Source organism: Rhinopithecus roxellana, chromosome 4, assembly GCF_007565055.1.
Source record: "Rhinopithecus roxellana isolate Shanxi Qingling chromosome 4, ASM756505v1, whole genome shotgun sequence".
Classification (NCBI taxonomy): domain Eukaryota; kingdom Metazoa; phylum Chordata; class Mammalia; order Primates; family Cercopithecidae; genus Rhinopithecus; species Rhinopithecus roxellana.
Window position 1 is genome coordinate 141,186,795 of NC_044552.1, and position 18,897 is coordinate 141,205,691.

At 36.8% G+C, this 18,897-nt stretch overlaps 1 protein-coding gene across 15 annotated transcripts in view; it reads right to left on the reverse strand.

Moving 5' to 3' along the window:
* SNX14 (sorting nexin 14) overlaps window positions 1–18,897 on the reverse strand; it is a 101,057-nt gene that overhangs the window by 59,753 nt on the left and 22,407 nt on the right. For 13 of the 15 annotated variants that reach the window (XM_010383970.2, XM_010383968.2, XM_030928777.1 and 10 more), the window contains 4 exons: window positions 18,786–18,864; window positions 14,202–14,245; window positions 11,393–11,480; window positions 4,054–4,138 (listed from right to left, as the gene is read on the reverse strand). In XM_010383970.2, coding sequence (XP_010382272.1) covers window positions 4,054–4,138; window positions 11,393–11,480; window positions 14,202–14,245; window positions 18,786–18,864 — 296 coding nt within the window. The remainder of the gene's footprint in view (window positions 1–4,053; window positions 4,139–11,392; window positions 11,481–14,201; window positions 14,246–18,785; window positions 18,865–18,897) is intronic. The other 2 variants (XM_030928784.1, XM_030928787.1) reach the window with 1 other exon arrangement.

Here is an 18,897-nt window from a genome sequence, read left to right on the forward strand (position 1 = left end):
CTTCTCAAAAACAAAAAAGAATCTGTATCAGTAAACAGTTATTAACACTGAAAAGTCATAACATAATATAGATAAGTAATTATAATATTTAGTGTGATTAAGCATTCATACATTAGAATACAAAGCACGGATTAATTTCCACTGATCACCAGTATATTTAATGCCTAATTAGTTGGCAATTTTCAGACCACAAAAGGAAAGGTCCACAAGATCCATGATAAAGAGATATCTTCAGGTTGAAAGTCTGGAGTAAAGTCCCACACAATCATTATCCAATTTACATTATATATATATATGTATATAAATGTTGAATATACACATATATTCATATATTGCATACATACATATATGTGTATATACACACACATATATATATATTCAACATTTCTAAGAGCCATGGAAGTACTTACACAGACAACTTCTATATAATGCCTATTCTCAAGAAGATTAAGCAGAGAATGCCAAGACAGAGAAGACAACTATGGATGAAGAAATGAAACTTTACTTCCTGAATTATGCTCACATGTAGAGCCAAAGAACTTAGAAAACAAATTTATACATTAAAAGAAATGAAAAATCAAAAATTTGAAAACCTTTTTTTACAAGTCTATCTAATTTACTATCATAATATTTAGAACACTGGGATCTTGGGATAAAACAAGAGCCCTCCTAATTCTCTGAGTCTTTAATTCTATGGACTTCATTAATTATGATGATTACAATGTTATTAATGAATCCAATCTAACATTTGAGGGTGACTTTACAATTGAGGATGATTTTTTACATAGTAGCAAATTAGCAACTCCTCTCACAAAAATTCAATGATAAATTTTAGTCAAATTAGTTTATATTATATATCACTCTCCTTTTTTATTCTTCTTTTTTTCAGACAGGGTCTTGTTCTGTTGCCCAGGCTGGAGTGTAACTGGGTGATCACAGCTCACTGCAGTCTCAAACTCCTGGTCTCTAGAAATCCTCCTGCTTCAGTTTCCCAAGTAGCTAGGACTTACAGGCACATGCCACCACACTCAGCTAATTTTTTTAATTTTTGTAGAGACAGGGTCTCACTATGTTGCCCAGGCTTGTCTCAAACTCCTGGGCTCAAGTGATCCTCCAGCTTCAGCCTTCCAAAGTGCTGGGATTACCAATGTGACATATATATATAACGTCACTCTCATAGAGACAAACTAATTTGGGGATTTTACTAAACTCATCAATTCTACTAAAAGTTAAAAGATGACTCCATTTACTCATAGTCTAAGAGGCTTCTTATCTTTGTCTTTAGAACAAAATTAAAACTGTATTAAAAATAATTGTCCCACACAAAAACCTACAAATGCTTATAACGGCATTATTTATAATTGCCAAAAATTGGACCAAGATGCCCTTCAATTGGTGAATGGATAAACGAAGTGTGGTATATCCACACAATGGAATATAATTGAGTAGTAAAAATAAATGGGTTATCAAGCCACGAAAAGATAAAAGTTAAATGTATATTGCTAACTGAAAGAAATCCATCTGAAACATATTGTATGATTCCAACTATATAACATTCTGGAAACGTCAAAACTGTAGAGACAGTAAAAATATCAGTGGTTGCCAGGGATTCTCAGAGGAAAGAAGGATGAACAGAGAAAGCACAGGGGATTTTTAGGGCAGGGAAACTATTCAGTATGCTACTGTAATGATGAATACATGATTATACATTTGTCAAAATCCATAGAATGCATAATGTAAAGAGTAAAACCTAATGCGGCCAGGCATGGTGCTCATGCCTGTAATCTCAGCATTTCGGGAGGCCAAGGCGGGTGGATCAGCTGAGGTCAGGAGTTCGAGACCAGCCTGGTCAACATGGCGAAACTTCATCTCTACTAAAAATAACAAAATTAGCCAAGTGTGGTGGTACAGGCCTGTAATCCCAGCTACTTGGGAGGCTGAGGCAGGAGACTCACTTAAACCCAGGAAGCGGAGGTTGCAGTAAGCCGAGATCGTGCCATTGGACTCCAGACTGGGCAACTAGAGCAAAACTCCATCTCAGAAACAAACAAACAAACAAACAAAAAACAACAAAAACCTAAACTACAGACTTTAGTTAATAATGATGTATCAATATTGGTACACTGATTATAATAAATGTATCAAGTAATGTAAGATGTCAATGCTAGGAAAAAGTGACAGTATATGAGAACTCACTGTACTTTCTGCTCAATAATTCTTCTGTAAATGTAAAATTGCTCTAAAACATAATATCTACTGATTTAAAGAAAAATACTTTTCCTATACATTCTTCTGACAGTAAAGTAGCCTTTACAACACGACAATTAAGTTATATGTACTTGGCCAGGCACAGTGGCTCATACCTGGAATCTCAGCACTTTGGGAGGCCGAGACAGGCAGACTGCTTGTGCCCAAGAGGTTGAAACCAGCCTGAGCAACATAGTAAGACCTCATCTCTAAAAGAAAAAAAAATTTTTTTGCAATTTAAAGAGAAAAAGAAAGTTATGTGTACTCAAACTCTTTCACATTCATCCTTTTTTTTTTTTTTTTTTTTTTTTAGATAGAGTCTCGCTCTATCTACCAGGCTGGAGTGCAATGGCACAATCTCTGCCTACCACAACCTCTGCCTCCTGGGTTCAAGCCATTCTCCTGCCTCAGCCTCCTGTGTAGCACCACCACACCTGGCTAATTTTTGTATTTTTAGTAGACATGGGTTTCACCATGTTGGCCAGGCTGGTCTTGAACTCCATCTGATCTCAAGTGAGCTGCCCACCTCAGTCTCCTAAAGTGCTGGGATTACAGGCATGAGCCCACCACACCCAACCTCATCTTTTTTTTTAAACTATGTTGAAGGTAAAATTATTTTTACTTGTTATAAGATGAACACAGAATAATTTTTAAATATATAATTTAAAACAATTCTGATATCTGAGGAAATACTCATATCAAAAGGCAAATAAACTAATAATTTCATTTAACTTCAAATCTACCTATAGCATAATTGCCCAAAATGTTTTTTGATTAAAATAATTGATACTATGTGGGGGGGGGGGGAAGTGGTTCCAGGCTCAAATGAATTTGGAACGTGCTACGTTAAAGTTAAAGCTATTTCACTGCTGCAGGACTACCCAAAGCTTTTGGTATGCTCCTACCTATGGGAATTTCTACAAGGGGAATACAAGAGTAATTAATAAAAAATATGACCATGAAACCTCTTCTGGTCATATGGTCATGTGTGTAGAGTGGTATTCTGCAGAAGATACTTCAGAAACCATTGACAAAAAAGAATACCAAATGCAAATACAAGGAAAATCTCAGTTTCACGAACTAAGTATAGTGCATAGAAGTAGTTTTGTTAAAAAGAAACATTTTAGAGCTTGATCTTAGAGCATGAAAAGTCTCAAATGAGGATTCCACTCATTCACTCAGAAAAGATCTTGCAAGATATGGTAAGGAAAGGAGGAAAGGAAAGAAGGAAGGGAAAACATTTAATGAACATATGCTATGTGCAAATCATGATAGTAAAAAGGACAGAACATACATGAGAAGCAGCAAACAGGTCATTGTGGCTAAAGCATAATATAGTGAAAGACAAGACTAGATCTAATATCTGACTAGACAGAAAAGGATTTAAATACACAGTATAGATGCTATGACAGTCACTGAATTTTTTTTAGCAGAAAGACAATATGAGACTTGTCATATCATAAAAGTAACCTAGTGGCAATAAAAAGGATGGGCTAGAATAGATCAAAACCATTGAAATCATTAAGGAGAAAGGGTGAAGAGAAATGAAAGCTACTTCAGAGAAACAGATTATCATTCAAAACTGACTAAGAGTGTCAGCGGTAAAGTTAGCTTTTAATTTTTAAAGGTTCTCAAGTTTTCACACATTATTAACAAACTACTGAAAGAGATTTCAGTTTAAAAGAATACTCTCACATCAACTGTGAATATATAAGTTAATGAATCAGTACTCATATTTAGATATTTCAGGTGAAAATTGGTGTATAAAAACAAAATCACTCAAACTATAGTAGAAAACTGTATTACCTTTCTGTCTGGCTTTAACTATCACTTCTATATGCTTCATTGCTGCTTTTAATAGTTTCTTGGTTATAATAGATGGAATATCCACCTAGAAAAATTCAACATTAAAACTTTTAAAATAATTATCACTAAGTTACAATGGCAGGTACACTACAATTATGATATTGGAATATATCTTAAAAATTAGAAGTATTCAGAATCTTTCAAAAATAACACTTTATATTCCTGCATCATACTAAACTGTAACATTAGATAATTTTTTTTACCTACAGTACTGAAAATTAATCTTAATATGTATACCTTAAACACTAAATCTTTCCCACAAAATAGTATCTTTATTCCTAGCTTCTTTACATGTTCTTTGTATTAAATGCATTCAAGGAAAACTCCAGTAACTTATTATTCCTTTGATGTTGTAAATCTGTGATTAGTAAGAAATTACTTGAAAATGAACTTCCTCATTCAGCTTACAAGATAAATCCTGGTTTGTTTTTTGGGTTTTTGTTGTTTTTTGAGACAGGGTCTCACACCGGCTGCCCAGGCTGGAGAGCAGTGGCACCATGTCACTGCACTCTAGTTTCCCAGGCTCAGGTGATTCTCCCACCTCAGCCTCCAGGGTAGCTGGGAATACAGGCGCATGCCACCATGCCCAGCTAATTTTTTGTATTTTTTAGTAGGGACGGGGTTTCACCATGTTGCCCAGGCTGGTCTCCGACTCCTGGACTCAAGTAATCCATCCACCTCAGCCTCCCAACAGCCTCCCAAAGTGCTGGGATTAAAGGCATTAGTCACCATGCCCAGCAGGAATCCTGGCTTCAAGATATATGGAAACATCCTATTTTAGAATAAAATTAAGTTTCATCATTCCCCATCAAGATTTTTCAACCTAAAGGCTAGAAGCTGCAGTGATTATGATAGGTTAGTGAGGGAGGGCTGAGGACTTATATGCACACACAGAAAACAGGAAAAATAATAACTAAAAATAAATTATAAATAAATCAACAAAAAGCATATTTATTGGACTTCAACAGGCCTGTATTCCACCATAAAACTTAATACATTATATATTTCCTTTATCAAAGGCATGAGAAAATTCCATCACAATAGTGTTAATTTTTCAATTCTTTTTAAACTCCGTATTAAGGAAGGGAACAAAAATCCCAGGGTGATTAATCTAGTAAGTATGATGGATCATAAACCCCCAAATTTTAATGATTTGCTGATAAAACCCAGATCAAACACATTCAGGAAGAAGGGATATTCTTGCTAGTATTACACCTCGTCGAAAATAACATCTTCATTTGCCCTTGACCAGTTGGTACTCGCTTATAAATTACTCTCATATTTATCAAATAAACAAGATGTTACAGTTTTCAAACAAACATTTTGTAAAATCTTGTCTTCTAAGAATACTCAGTAAGATTTTTATTTGTAAGTTCCACTTTAGGGAATTCAGGTCAGAATTAAAATGGTAAAATAATGGGTTTGTCGCTAAACTTTGATTTTTAAAAAATTGTAGTCCCTAAATGAATCTTTGTTTTCATTATTCCCAAACTTCCAATTTACATTATGCAGGCAACAGAATCATGAACAGAACATTGTAGAAGGAATAAGATGACCAAGGCCTAATCTTTTGCCCTTTAACATATGCTAACATCTGCTAACACTTTAACAAAGTTAATACCTTTCTATAAAATGAATATAATAATGACACATTTATCTTCCAGGATAGTGATGCAGATAAAATAGGAGCCATCATATAATTCAGAAAATCAAAGAAAATATTTTGCGAATCATTTATCTGATAAAGGACATGTATCCACATAAATAACTTTTACAACTCAGTCATAAAAGAAAACTCAGTTAAAATGCAGGTAAGGAATCTGAACGGACATTTCTTCAAAGAGGCAGACAAATGGCAAATAAGCATAAAAGTTCTCAACATTATTGGCATCAGGGATATGCAATCCAAAACCACCATGGAATATCATGTCACATCTACTAGGATGGTTAGAATAAAAGAGTGAGATTATAACTAGTTCTGGCAAGGATGTGGAGAAATTGAGATACTCATATACTGCTGATGGGAATGTAAATGGTGGAGCCACTTTGGAAAATAGTCTGGCAGTTACTCAAATTGTTAGACACAGAGTTACCATTTGATCCAGCAATTATACTCCTATGTATATACCCAAGATAAGTGAAAATATATATCCAACAACAAAAAGAAAACTTGTACACAAACGCTAATTGGTACATAACAGACAAAAGGTAGAAACAATACAAAGGTCCATCAACTGATGAATGGATAAACAAAATGTGGTACATTCACACAATGGAATATTAGCCATAAAATGAGTGAAATATTGATACATTCTACAACATAACATGGATAAACCTTGAGAACATTATGCTGAGTAAAGAAACCAGTCACAAAAGGCCACATATTGTATGATTCCATGTATATGAAATGTTCAGAATAGACATACAAATCCATAGACATACGAAGAAGATTGGTGGTTGGCTATGGATGAAGGGACAGAAGAGGTGATGTTAATGGCTAGAGGGTACAAGGTCTCTTTCTGGGTGATGAAAATGTTCTAAAATTGACTATGGGGATGGTTGTACAACTGAATATGCTAAAAACTAATAAATCATATACTTTAAATGAGTGAATTACATGGTATGTAAATTATATCTCAATAAAACTATTAACAAAATACATACATATATACCTATAAAACACTCCAAGTATGAGGTGCTATTAATTTAGAATCCACTAAGCTAGTCCAAAGCCTAACATAGGCCTGGCACAGTGGCTCACACCTGTAATCTCAGAAATTTGGGAGACCGAGGCGGGTGAATCACTTGAAGTCAGGAGTTCAAGACAAGTCTGGCCAACATGGTGAAACTCTTGTCTCTACTAAAAATACAAAAATTAGCCAGGCGTGGTGGCGGGCACCTGTAATCCTAGCTACTCCGAAGGCTGAGGCAGGAGAACTGCTTGAACCTGGGAGGTGGAGATTGCAGTGAGCCGAGATGGTGCCACTGCACTCCAGACTGGGTGACACAGCAAGACTCCCAAAAAAAAAAAAAATAGGCTGGGCACGGTGGCTTACATCTGTAATCCCAGCACTTTGGGAAGCTGAAGCGGGTGAATCATTTGAGGTCAGGCATTCGAGACCAGCCTGACCAACATGGTGAAACTCCATCTCTCCTAAAAATACAAAAAAAATTAGCGAAGCAGTAGTGGCACATGCCTGTAATCCCAGCTACTCGGGAGGCTGAGGCAGGAGAATCGCTTGAGCCTGGGAGGCAGAGGTTGCAGTGAGCCGAGATCACACCACTGCACTCCAGCCTGGGTAATAAAGTGAAACTCTGTCTCAAAAAAAAAAAAAAAAGAAAAGAAAAGGTTAACAAAGCAGAATTGTTCTATTAACTAATGTTTATTAGCAACTTGTAATATGGCAATCAAAATTAATTTTGATAAATCAATTTTTAGTTATTCCAAAGTATAATTTAAATGGTGTGTCATCAACCAATTGATATTTCTTACTCTTTTATTCCACTTAAATATTATGAGTCAATTATCCAAGACTGTTAAACAACGTGATTACTGTTTATCAACTATTTTCAAAAGTGATAAAAGCTACATGCAATAGAAAAAGACAAATATAAAGAAGTGCATGGAAAAAAAATCAGCATCAGCCCACCACCACACTTAAAGAGTTAACAGTGATAAGGCATACATCCTTAATATATGGATTAATAAGCTTTAATATATGAACTTTGTTTTCAAAGTGGAAAAATACCACACATATTAGTTTCCCTGTTTCTTTTTTCTTTTGTATTTCTGTTTCCTTTTCTAACTTTTATGTTAGGTTCAGGGAGTACATGTGTAGGCTCGTTACATGAGTAAATTGCATGTCATGGGGGTTTGGTGTACAAATTATTTCATCACCCAAGTAATGAATGCAGTACCCATACGTAGTTTTTTGATCCTCATCCTCCTCCCACTCTCCACCCTCAAGTAGGTCACCATGTCTATTGCTCCCTTCTTTATGTCTATGTGTACCGAATGTTTAGCTCCTACTTATAAATGAGAACATGCAATATTTGATTTTATGTTCCTGTGTTAATTCACTTAGGACCAACTGCATCCATGTTGCTGCAAAGAACATGATTTCCTTGTTTTTTATGGCTGCGTAGTATTCCATGGAGTAAATGTACCACATTTTCTTTAGTCCACTACTGATGGGTATCTAGGTTGATTCCATGTCTACAATTTATATTCCTTTGGATTCTGCTCTAAGTTCTTTTAGAAATCTCCAAAGTGGCTTTCCACAGTGGCTGAACTCATTTGCATTCCCACCAGCAGCATATAAGCATTCCCTTTACTTGACTATTTAAGATAAATATTTTCCCTTGAAAAAAAGTATTATTCTACAAAATGATTGTTCATAGTTGTGTAGAATTCTATAATTAGAATGTATTATATTTACTCAACTAACAATCTTAGTAGACATCAATTTTTCTTTTCAGTTTTACTTATTATAAATTACACTGCAATAAATCTTTGAACATACTTTTTTTTTTTTTTTTTGAGACAGTCTTATTCCGTTGCCCAAGCTGGAGTGCAGTGGTGCGATCTTGGCTCACTGCAACATCGGCCACCTGGGTTCAAGTGATTCTCCTGCCTCAGCCTCCCAAGTAGCTAGGATTACAGGTGTGCGCGATTACGCCAGGCTAATTTCTTTGATTTTTAGCAGAGATGAGGTTTCACCATGTTGGCCTGGCTGATCTCAAACTCTCGACCTCCAGTGATCCGCCCATCTCAGCCACCTCATATTACAGGCATGAGCCACGGCGCACGGCCTGGAGTATAGATATTTTTAAGTCTTAATAAAGATTACCAAACTGTCCTCAAATGTGAGAATTATACCAATTTGAATTTGAGCTTGTTTTCCATACATCACCAATACTAGATATTAACACTCTTTTTTACCTTTCCCAGTCTGATAAGTAAAAGAATAGTATCTCATTACAACATATTTATTTGCTGTGAGACAACATACTTTCAAGTGTTCACTGGCCATTTTGTATCTTTTTTTTGTAAACTACTGTATGTTTTTTGCACATCTTTTCTCTAGCAGTTGACTATATTGTTCATTTCTCAAATAGGTATGGAATAATTTAACAAGATTAATCTTTATTACTAGTGGCAGAGATATTGTATATTAATACATTGTCAATATGTTCAATATGTCAATACTGAACCGACAAAGTAGTAGAAAAGTGTGTGTGTCTACAGACGATATACTACAAATATATATAGGCAATGATCCAAATATGCACAAAATACAGCTTGAGAAAAGTATTTGTTTGGTTTTGTTTTGTTTTGTTTTGTTTGAGATAGAGTTTCATTCTTGTTGCCCAGACTGGAATGCAATGGCGCGATCTTGGCTCACTACAACCTCCACCTCCCAGGTTAAAGCAATTCTCCTGCCTCAGCCTCCTCAGTAGCTGGTATTAGAGATGCCCGCCCCCATGCCTGGCTAATTTTTTGTATTTTTAGTAGAAACGGAGTTTCGCCATGTTGGCCAGGCTGGTCATGAACTCCTGACCTCGAGTGGAGTGGTCCAAGTGGTCCACCCACCTAGGCCTCCCAAAGTGCTGGGATTACAGGCATGAGCCACCGTGCCTGGCTGAGAAAAATATTTTTTAAAGTAGACCATAATCATTGCCATTTACCCAATAAATCCATCTAACTGGAACATGACTTTTTTATTATTATTATTACACCTTAAGTTCTAGGGTACATGTATACAACGTGCAGGTTTGTTATATATGTATACATGTGCCATGTTGGTGTGCTGCACCCGTTAACTCATCATTTACATTAGGCATATCTCTTAATGCTATCCCTCCCCCCTCCCCCCACCCCATGACAGGCCCTGGTGTGAGATGTTCCCCACCCTGTGTCCAAATGTTCTCATTCTTCATTTCCCACCTATGAGTGAGAACATGTAGTGTTTGGTTTTCTGTTCTTGCAATAGTTTGCTGACAACGATGGTTTCCAGCTTCATCCATGTCCCTACAAAGGACACAAACTCATCCTTTTTTATGGCTGCACAGTATTCCATGGTGTATATGTGCCACATTTTCTTAATCCAGTCTATGACTGATGGACAATCTGGGTTGGTTCCAAGTCTTTCCTATTGTGAATAGTGCTGCAATAAACATACGTATGCATGTGTCTTTATAGCAGCATGATTTATAATCCTTTGGGTATATGCCCAGTAATGGGATTGCTGGGTCAAATGGTATTCCTAGTTCTAGATCCTTGAGGAATCGCCACACTGTCTTCCTACAATGGTTGAACTAGTTTACAGTCCCATCAGTGTAAAAGTGTTCCTATTTCTCCACATCCTCTCTAGCACCTGTTGTTTCCTGACTTTTTAATGATCGTCATTCTAACTGATGTGAGATGCTATCTCATTGTGGTTTTGATTTACGTTTCTCTGATGGCTGGACCATGACTTTTTTCTATAGCTGTCTTTTCATTTCTAATTTCTACAAACTAAAATAACAAAGTATTAAAATGAAAGAAAGCAAAACTGATCAATGGATCAAAAATTATTCACTAATTTTTTAATCTAAAATAATGAAGACAAAACAAATATACATGGTATAGGAGAAAATAAAAATAAGGGTTAAGGCCGGGCGCAGTGGCTCACGCCTGTAATCCTAACACTTTGGGAGGCCGAGGTGGGTTGATCACAATGTCAGGAGATCGAGACCATCCTGGCTAACATGGTGAAACCCTGTCTCTACTAAAAATACAAAAAATTAGCCAGGTGTGGTAGCACGCTCCTGTAGTCCCAGCTACTCGGGAGGCTGAGGCAGGAGAATCAAGTGAACCTGGGAGGCATAGCTTGCAGTGAGCTGAAATTGTGCCACTGTACTCCAGCCTGGGCAACAGAGTAGTAAAACTCCGTCTAGAAAAAAAAAAAAAAAAAGGTTTGAAATAATCTCCTAAAAGATACACTTAGAAAGAGTAAGACCTAGTATTTGATAGAGCAGGGTGACTATAGTCAATAATTTAATTGTACATTTAAAAGTAAAATAGTATAATTTGATTGTAACACAAATGATAAATGCTTGAGGGATAGATACCCCATTTTCCATGAGGTGATTATTACTTACCACATGCCTGTATCAAAGTATCTCATGTAGCCCACAAATATGTACACTTGCCATGTACCCACAAAAAATTGTTTTAAATCTCTTTCATTAAATGATAAAGCCCCAAATTCCCAAATTTCTCATCAAAAATCTATACCTTGTGAATCCTTCTTATTAAGACAGATGCAAAAAACCGTAACGTTATTCTCAGTTCATCAACAAAGGATTCATCATCTGTCACATCCCTTCAATAAGGAGAAAAACAAATATTCAGAAATTCAGAGAAATACAGTTTCACTTTCTACAAACCAAGGGAAATTTTTCCTTTTTTCTGTTTACTTAAGCTACTTTTCTTTTTACATTTACAAATAATACATTTCACTGCAGAACAAAAGAAACGTATAAAAAATAAAACAAACATCTACCATAAATCTAGCATCAAGACATAATCACTATTAACTAAATTGTAACATATATTTCCTTGCAGACATAAACAACTACATTCTTATTTTTACAATACTGAGATCATGTTCTAAGCAACATCAAAGAAAGTTCAAAGAAATAAAACAATGAATAACTTTGGAGAAGCAATAGAATTAATACAAAATTTTTAACTAGTTTAAAATACTTATAAAATAATATAAATTCTAAAATTAAAACAAAAAAGGTATGCTCCATTTGAAAAAGAAATTAAATGAACTGAAACTCAGACATTTTGTAAAACAGAAATTCTGACAACCTTCAACTGAGGAGTTACATTTTCCTGATGTTTGAAGGGCCCTAGAATTAGAAGACTTCCCTAATTAAAGGCAAGAAAAGAAACGATGATATCTGTAACTCAATGATGGTGTTGTTAACTTTCTTGGCAGAATAGGAAAGATAATTGTATCAACCATGCTTCCCACGATTAACCCGAAAGAAAGGGATATTACAGCATTGATAGCTACAACTGAGAAGAAAATATTTACTTTCACACTTAGAAATACAACTAGATTTTATGTCTAAAGTGTCATAATGCAGAGATGGGAGAAGGTAAGGGAGTCTTCACAAAAAGATTGATTTTACAAAAGGCCTCACCATCAGTTTTAATTAAATGACAAATGCCAGATATTTAAGGCAGAATCAAATGTTTAAATTTACATAGCTCTCCAGGAAAATATGGCATAGAAATGATATTAAATTTGTCTTAAACACTCTGGGTGAATTCAACTAGTAGCTTTTTTTTTTTTTTTCCCAGACGGAGTCTCGCTCTGTCACCCAGGCTAGAGTGCAGTGGCCGGATCTCAGCTCACTGCAAGCTCCGTCTCCCGGGTTCACGCCATTCTCCTGCCTCAGCCTCCCAAATAGCTGGGACTACAGGCGCCCACCACCTTGCCCTGCTAGTTTTTTGTGTGTGTGTTTTTTAGTAGAGACGGGGTTTCACGGTGTTAGCCAGGATGGTCTCGATCTCCTGACCTCGTGATCCGCCTGTCTTAGCCTCCCAAAGTGCTGGGATTACAGGCTTGAGCCACTGCGCCTGGCTTTTTTTTTTAATTAGAAATTTCAGTCAGGCATGGCGGCTCACACCTATAATCCCAATACTTTGGGAGGCTGAGGTGGGCAGATCACTTGAGGTCAGGAGTTTGAGACCAGCCTGACCAACATGGCGAAATCCCGTCTCTACTAAAAATACAAAAATTAGCCGGGCATAGTGGCGCACACCTGTAATCCCAGCTTCTTGGGAGGCTGAGGTGGGAGGATGGCTTTAACCTGGGAGGTAGAAGTTGCAGTGAGCTGAGATCGCGCCACTGCACCCCAGCCTAGGCAACACAGCAAGACTCCATCTCAAAAAAAGAAAAGAAAATTCAAAATAGACTGAATCAATATAAAACTAGGGTAGATGTCATTAAACATCATATGTATAAGCCATGGAGGTGTAAGTGTTCAAATATATGTTAAACACATAATGCTGATTTAAGAAAATATGTATTTATGGCCGGGTGCGGTGTCTCAAGCTTGTAATCCCAGCACTTTGGGAGGCCGAGACGGGCGTATCAGGAGGTCAGGAGATTGAGACCATCCTGGCTAACATGGTGAAACCCCGTCTCTACTAAAAAATACAAAAAAAACTAGCCAGGCGAGGTGGCGGGTGCCTGCAGTCCCAGCTATTTGGGAGGCTGAGGCAGGAGAATGGTGTGAACCCGGGAGGCCGAGCTTGCAGTGACTTGAGATCCGGCCATTGCACTCCAGCCTGCGCGACAGAGTGAGACTCCGTCTCCAAAAAAAAAAAGAAAGAAAAAGAAAATATGTATTTATTACATGTTATAAGTTGGATCTCTCTAATTTCAAAATAGATTTCTGTCAAATCTAAAGTATTTTCTGTATCTTCAAAAGTATAAGGCCCTTGTACATACATGGCATACACCAAAAACAAGGTACTTGGGGGAAAAAAAAAACCATTAATTCTCCAGGAAAACTACTGAAGCTATCTTTCAATTTAATGAAATATGTGACTACAGATTCCCCTCCAAAAGGTATAATTATTTCAAATGTGAAAACTGCATACAAAATTATTAAATCACTATATTTAGAAGTTATAAGGAATTCTACAAGTTACTTTTCTTTCAAAACACAGACTAAGTTTTCTTCCTCTTTACTACCACCAAATTATTAACTGACTGATGCCTACATCAGTGGTTCTTAACTAGGGCCAATTATGCCTTCCAGGTCATATCTGGCAACCTCTGAAGACATTTTTATTGCTCACAACTGGTGGCAGAGATGTCTGCTACTAGCTAATGGGAGAGGCCGGGGTGCTAATTATGTAATGCACAGTACTGCCCCCACAACAAATAATTATTTTGGCTAAAATGTCAACAATGACAAAGTTGAAAAATCCTGGTCTACACCAAAAACATGTCATTAACATGCTTAACTTAGTAGTATTCACTGTATCAAAGAAAAAAGATCTTATAAAAAGAACATACCTGTACCATGGATAAACAAAGTTTTCCAACACTAATTCGAGAACCTGCATAAAAATTATTTTTTAAAGAAAAATAAAATGAATTAGTTTTTGGAAAATAAACGGTACTATTTGGTAATATGTAACATTACCAAGAACCAATTTTATTATCACAAATAATGACAGCAGGCCAGCAGCAGTGGCTCACACCTGTAATCCCAGCACTTTGGGAGGTCAAAGCAGGTGGATGGCTTGAGTTCACGAGTTAGAGACCAGCCTGGGTAACTTGATGAAACCCTGCATCTACAAAAAACACAACAATAAGCTGGGTGTAGTGGCGTGTACCTGTAGTCCCAGCTATCTGGGGGGCTGAGGCAGGAGTTTCGCTTGAGCCTGAGAGGCAGAGGTTGCAGTGAGCCAAGATGTTACCACTGCACACCAGCCTGGGCAACAGAGTGAGACTCTTTCTCAAAAAAAACCAAAAAACAAAAAACAAGTAACGACAGTAATATAATACTTTCACATGACAAAATGTATATTTCAACCTTATATGATTGTGAGGATCAAAGAAAACATATGAGAAAACACTTGGAAAATGATAAAAATTTCACAAATAGGAAAAGTTATTATTAGAATGGCATGCAGGAACAATTTATTTAACTTTTTGTTTGATTATGGAAATTGTTCCTGATTCTGAAGCTTAACTGAACCAAAAATGTGCTATGGAAAGAAGAAAAACAGCAAGTTAGTCCTTTCCATTCCTAACTTTATAAGTCAGTATTTTCAGAATATCATGAAGAAACAAGCAGCTAAGATTTACGTAAGGGGTCAAAATTAGGTGTTAGTGGTTACCTTTGAAGGAAGTATAGTGGCCAGAGGGGAACACGAAGGGGAGTTCTGGGATGCTGGTAATGTTTTGTTTCCTGATCTGAATGCTGGTTACACAGATATGTTCGCTTTGTGAAAATTTTACCTGTACACTCAAATCAGTACATAAGTTATGTAAGTGAAAAAGTAACAAAACAAAATAAAACAAACCATGGGTGTTAAATCTTCCATTTCTTGGATTTGGGTGTAGCAGTATGTCATAATTTTTACAAGGAGTTGCAACATTGGGCAGTAACTCACAAAAGCAGTAGGGAGGGAACAAAATGACATATCTAATCTAATGCTTCCAAAATCAGATCATATATTTTCTCTGGCAGCAATAATAAAGGTTGTGAATTTTCTAGTTTAAATATTAAGGGAACAATAATTTAGATGCTTTAGTACAAACACTAAGCATTGTTTATATGTGTTGGGAAATGAAAATACATATAAACAGGGATAACAATGAATAGGATAGAGAGAAGAGACTAGAACAAGTTATCGTTAAACATTTGTTCTTCCTTTATTCCCCACATCCAACCAATCAAGTCCTACTGATTTTATATCCTAAGTAGTGTTTTTCTTTTCTTTTTCTTTTTTTTGGGACGGAGTTTCACTCTTGTTGCCCAGGCTGGAGTGCAATGGCATGATCTCGGCTCACCTCAACCTCCGCTTCCAGGGTTCAAGCGATTCTCCTGCCTCAGCCTCCCGAGTAGCTGGGATTACAGGCATGTGCCACAACGACCAGATAATTTTGTGTTTTTACAAGAGATGGGGTTTCTTCATATTGGTCAGGCTGGTCTCGAACTCCCAACCTCAGGTGATCCACCCACCTCGGCCTCTCAAAGTGCTGGGATTACAGACATGAGCCACCGCGCCCAGCGGGTCCTCATTTTCTTACCCCTTATATTGCAGCAATGGCCTCTCAACTCCCTGCTTTCAAGCTCGCTCCCCTTCATCCTAAATAGAGCTGCCAAAGTAACCTAAAACATACATTTGACCACATCATCCTCTTGCATGAAATCCTCAATATATAAGAAAGGTGAAATTGCACTGATCTTGAAAGGGACCTGCTGGCATGAAGCAGTTGCATCACTTCCTTTTCACTCCCAGTGTACCCTATGAGTCACATCTGAAAATTCTAGAAAATCATCGACTTCCAGGATCAATTAATTTCAGTTCCATCAGCATAGCCTTTAAAGTCGTTTGATAGTCTTATTTCTAAAGGGCCATATACAATCCTGATTAAGAACTTAACCAGACCTGAGTTTTTTATTGAGTTCTGTAATCAACCAAATATGAAACTTGAGAAAATTATTAAAATTCTAAATTCCATTTACCTTTGGTAAAATTATCAATAATAGTACCCACTTCATAGGTTATATGTAGATTACATGAATAATGAGCTTAGCACAATGCCTAATATACAGTAAGTATATCATAAATACTAGCTACTAGAATATTGTTTCCTTATTGCCCATATCCTCCCTCACACTTTACTCTCCAGTGTGCTGAACATTCCACCTTGTTTCAAGCCTCTCTTTCCTTTTGAAAGCTCTACCCAAATCCTGAAATACCCTTTCCCACACTATTAGTCTGGCAAACCTCTAGTTCTCCGATCTCATTGTCCCTCTCAATAGTTATGAACTTCTCCTCTATACTAATCTATACACTTTAATTTTTTTTCCATTATTGCCTGCATTAAATTATATTGTGATTATCTGTTTATATGCCTGCCTCCACTTCTAGACTAAAGTTCCTTGTAGAAAGGGACCAAATCTTCACTTTTAATCACTAGGGCCTAGCCCAGTTCCTACCTATAAGATACCAAAATATGTTCTTAAATGTGACAGCTAACATTTACTGAGCACCAGTATGTGCCAGGTACTGGACCAAGGGTTTTATACAAGTCCTTTCATTTTTATGAATGAATGACATGTCAAAGACACAAATAATACTCTTGTTAGAAGTTTTCTTCAACAAACCTCAACTTGGCACTCTCCAACAGAAATATAATGTAAGTCACACATTAATTTTAAATTTTCTAGTAGTTACATTTTTTACAAAGTAAAAAGAAACAGGTGAAACTAATTGTATATTTTATTTAACCCAACACATCCAAAATATTATCATTTCAACATGTAATCAATATAAAAAACGAGATACTTGGCCAGACACAGTGGCTCACTCCTATACTACCAGCACTTTGGGAAGTCGAGGCAGGTGGATCACAAGGTTAGGAGTTCAAGATCAGCCTGGCCAATATGGTGAAAACCTGTCTCTACTAAAAATACAAAAATTGGCTGGGCATGGTGGTGTGTACCTGTAGTCCCAGCTACTTGGGAGGCTGAGGCAGGAGAATCACTTGAACCCGGGAGGTGGAGGTTGCAGTGAGCCAAGATCACACCACTGCACTCCAGCCTGGGCAACAGAGTGAGACTCCGTCTCAAAAAAAAAAAAAACAAAAAAAACTTTACATTCCTTTTTTCTAAGTCTTTTCTTACGAAATCTTCAAAATCCACTATACATTTTATACACAGAACACATGTCAACTTGGACTAGCACACTTCAAGTGTTTATTAATAACCACATGTGGCTAGGAGCTACCATATTAGAAGTCTTAAATCGGCATAATCAAGATGAAAAAGGCCTTAGAGGCCGGGCACGGTGGCTCACGCCTGTAATCCCAGCACTTTGGGAGGCCAACGTGGGTGGATCACGAGGTCAGGAGATCAAGACCACATCCTGGCTAACACAGTGAAACCCCGTTTCTACTAAAAAGATTTTTAAAAAAAACTAGCTGGGCATGGTGGTGTGTGCCTGTAGTCCCAGCTACTCGGGAGTCTGAGGCAGGAGAATCGCTTGAACCTGGGAGGCAGAGGTTGCAGTGAGGTGAGAGCGTGCCACTGCACTATGGCCTGGGTGATAGAGCAAGACTCCATCTCAAAAAAAAAAAAAAAAAAAAAAGGCCTTAGAGAAGCAAAGAAAAAAATGCCAAGTTTTAATGGGCTTTTATGCAGGATACAAAATGGGAGAAAGAACAATTAAGTGGGATTCAGATGCCTACTGCTATTCTTCAACTAATTAGCATCCAATTTAATTCAATACGCTTTGATCAGCTACCAACAATATACGTGACCTGATACTTGGTGCTAGGAACAAATAAGATCCCATTCCTTGCCTTCAGGGACTTGAGTGTTTTGTCAAATCCACGGAGAAGACAAGTCTCTAAAACAACTAAAACATGTTACCAAAAAGATACATATAAAATCTGACTATAACAAAGATAAGAGAACATGCTTTCCATTCCTGTATTATGCAGAAATAGTGAAAAATATCTCATTCCCTTCTCTACCCTTTGGTTAGTGTCAAAACTGAGGTAATTGTTCAGTAAGATATATATTGATTTGTTCCTTGCAGTCCAGGGTTCCTTTTGGAATTACAAAATGATATTTCTGCTGCCCTATCATAAAGATGACTGTTTTCATCTTTATGACTGTTTCGGATAAACCAGTGCTTTCCTTAGCTGAAAATGTCTAAATTAAACATGAGATTCAAAAACATTTCTAACTTACTATTCAAGCTGTTTAGTCTGCAATAATCAACTACCTAACTTAGAACTGATTTAAGTGACATGTATTAAGATGCTCCATAATTAAATTTTTTGATAAAAAATTCTGGAAAAATTTTCCACAGGCATTTAACACTTTCTATTAATAATATTAACTAAATCAGTTACCTCTGAGAGAGATGCATCAACTTTGGAAGAAATTTTCAGGTCTAGCCATGGCTGGTAGTTTTCAAGTAGCAAAGAAGGCCTAAAGAAAAATTATACAACTAAATCACTTGAA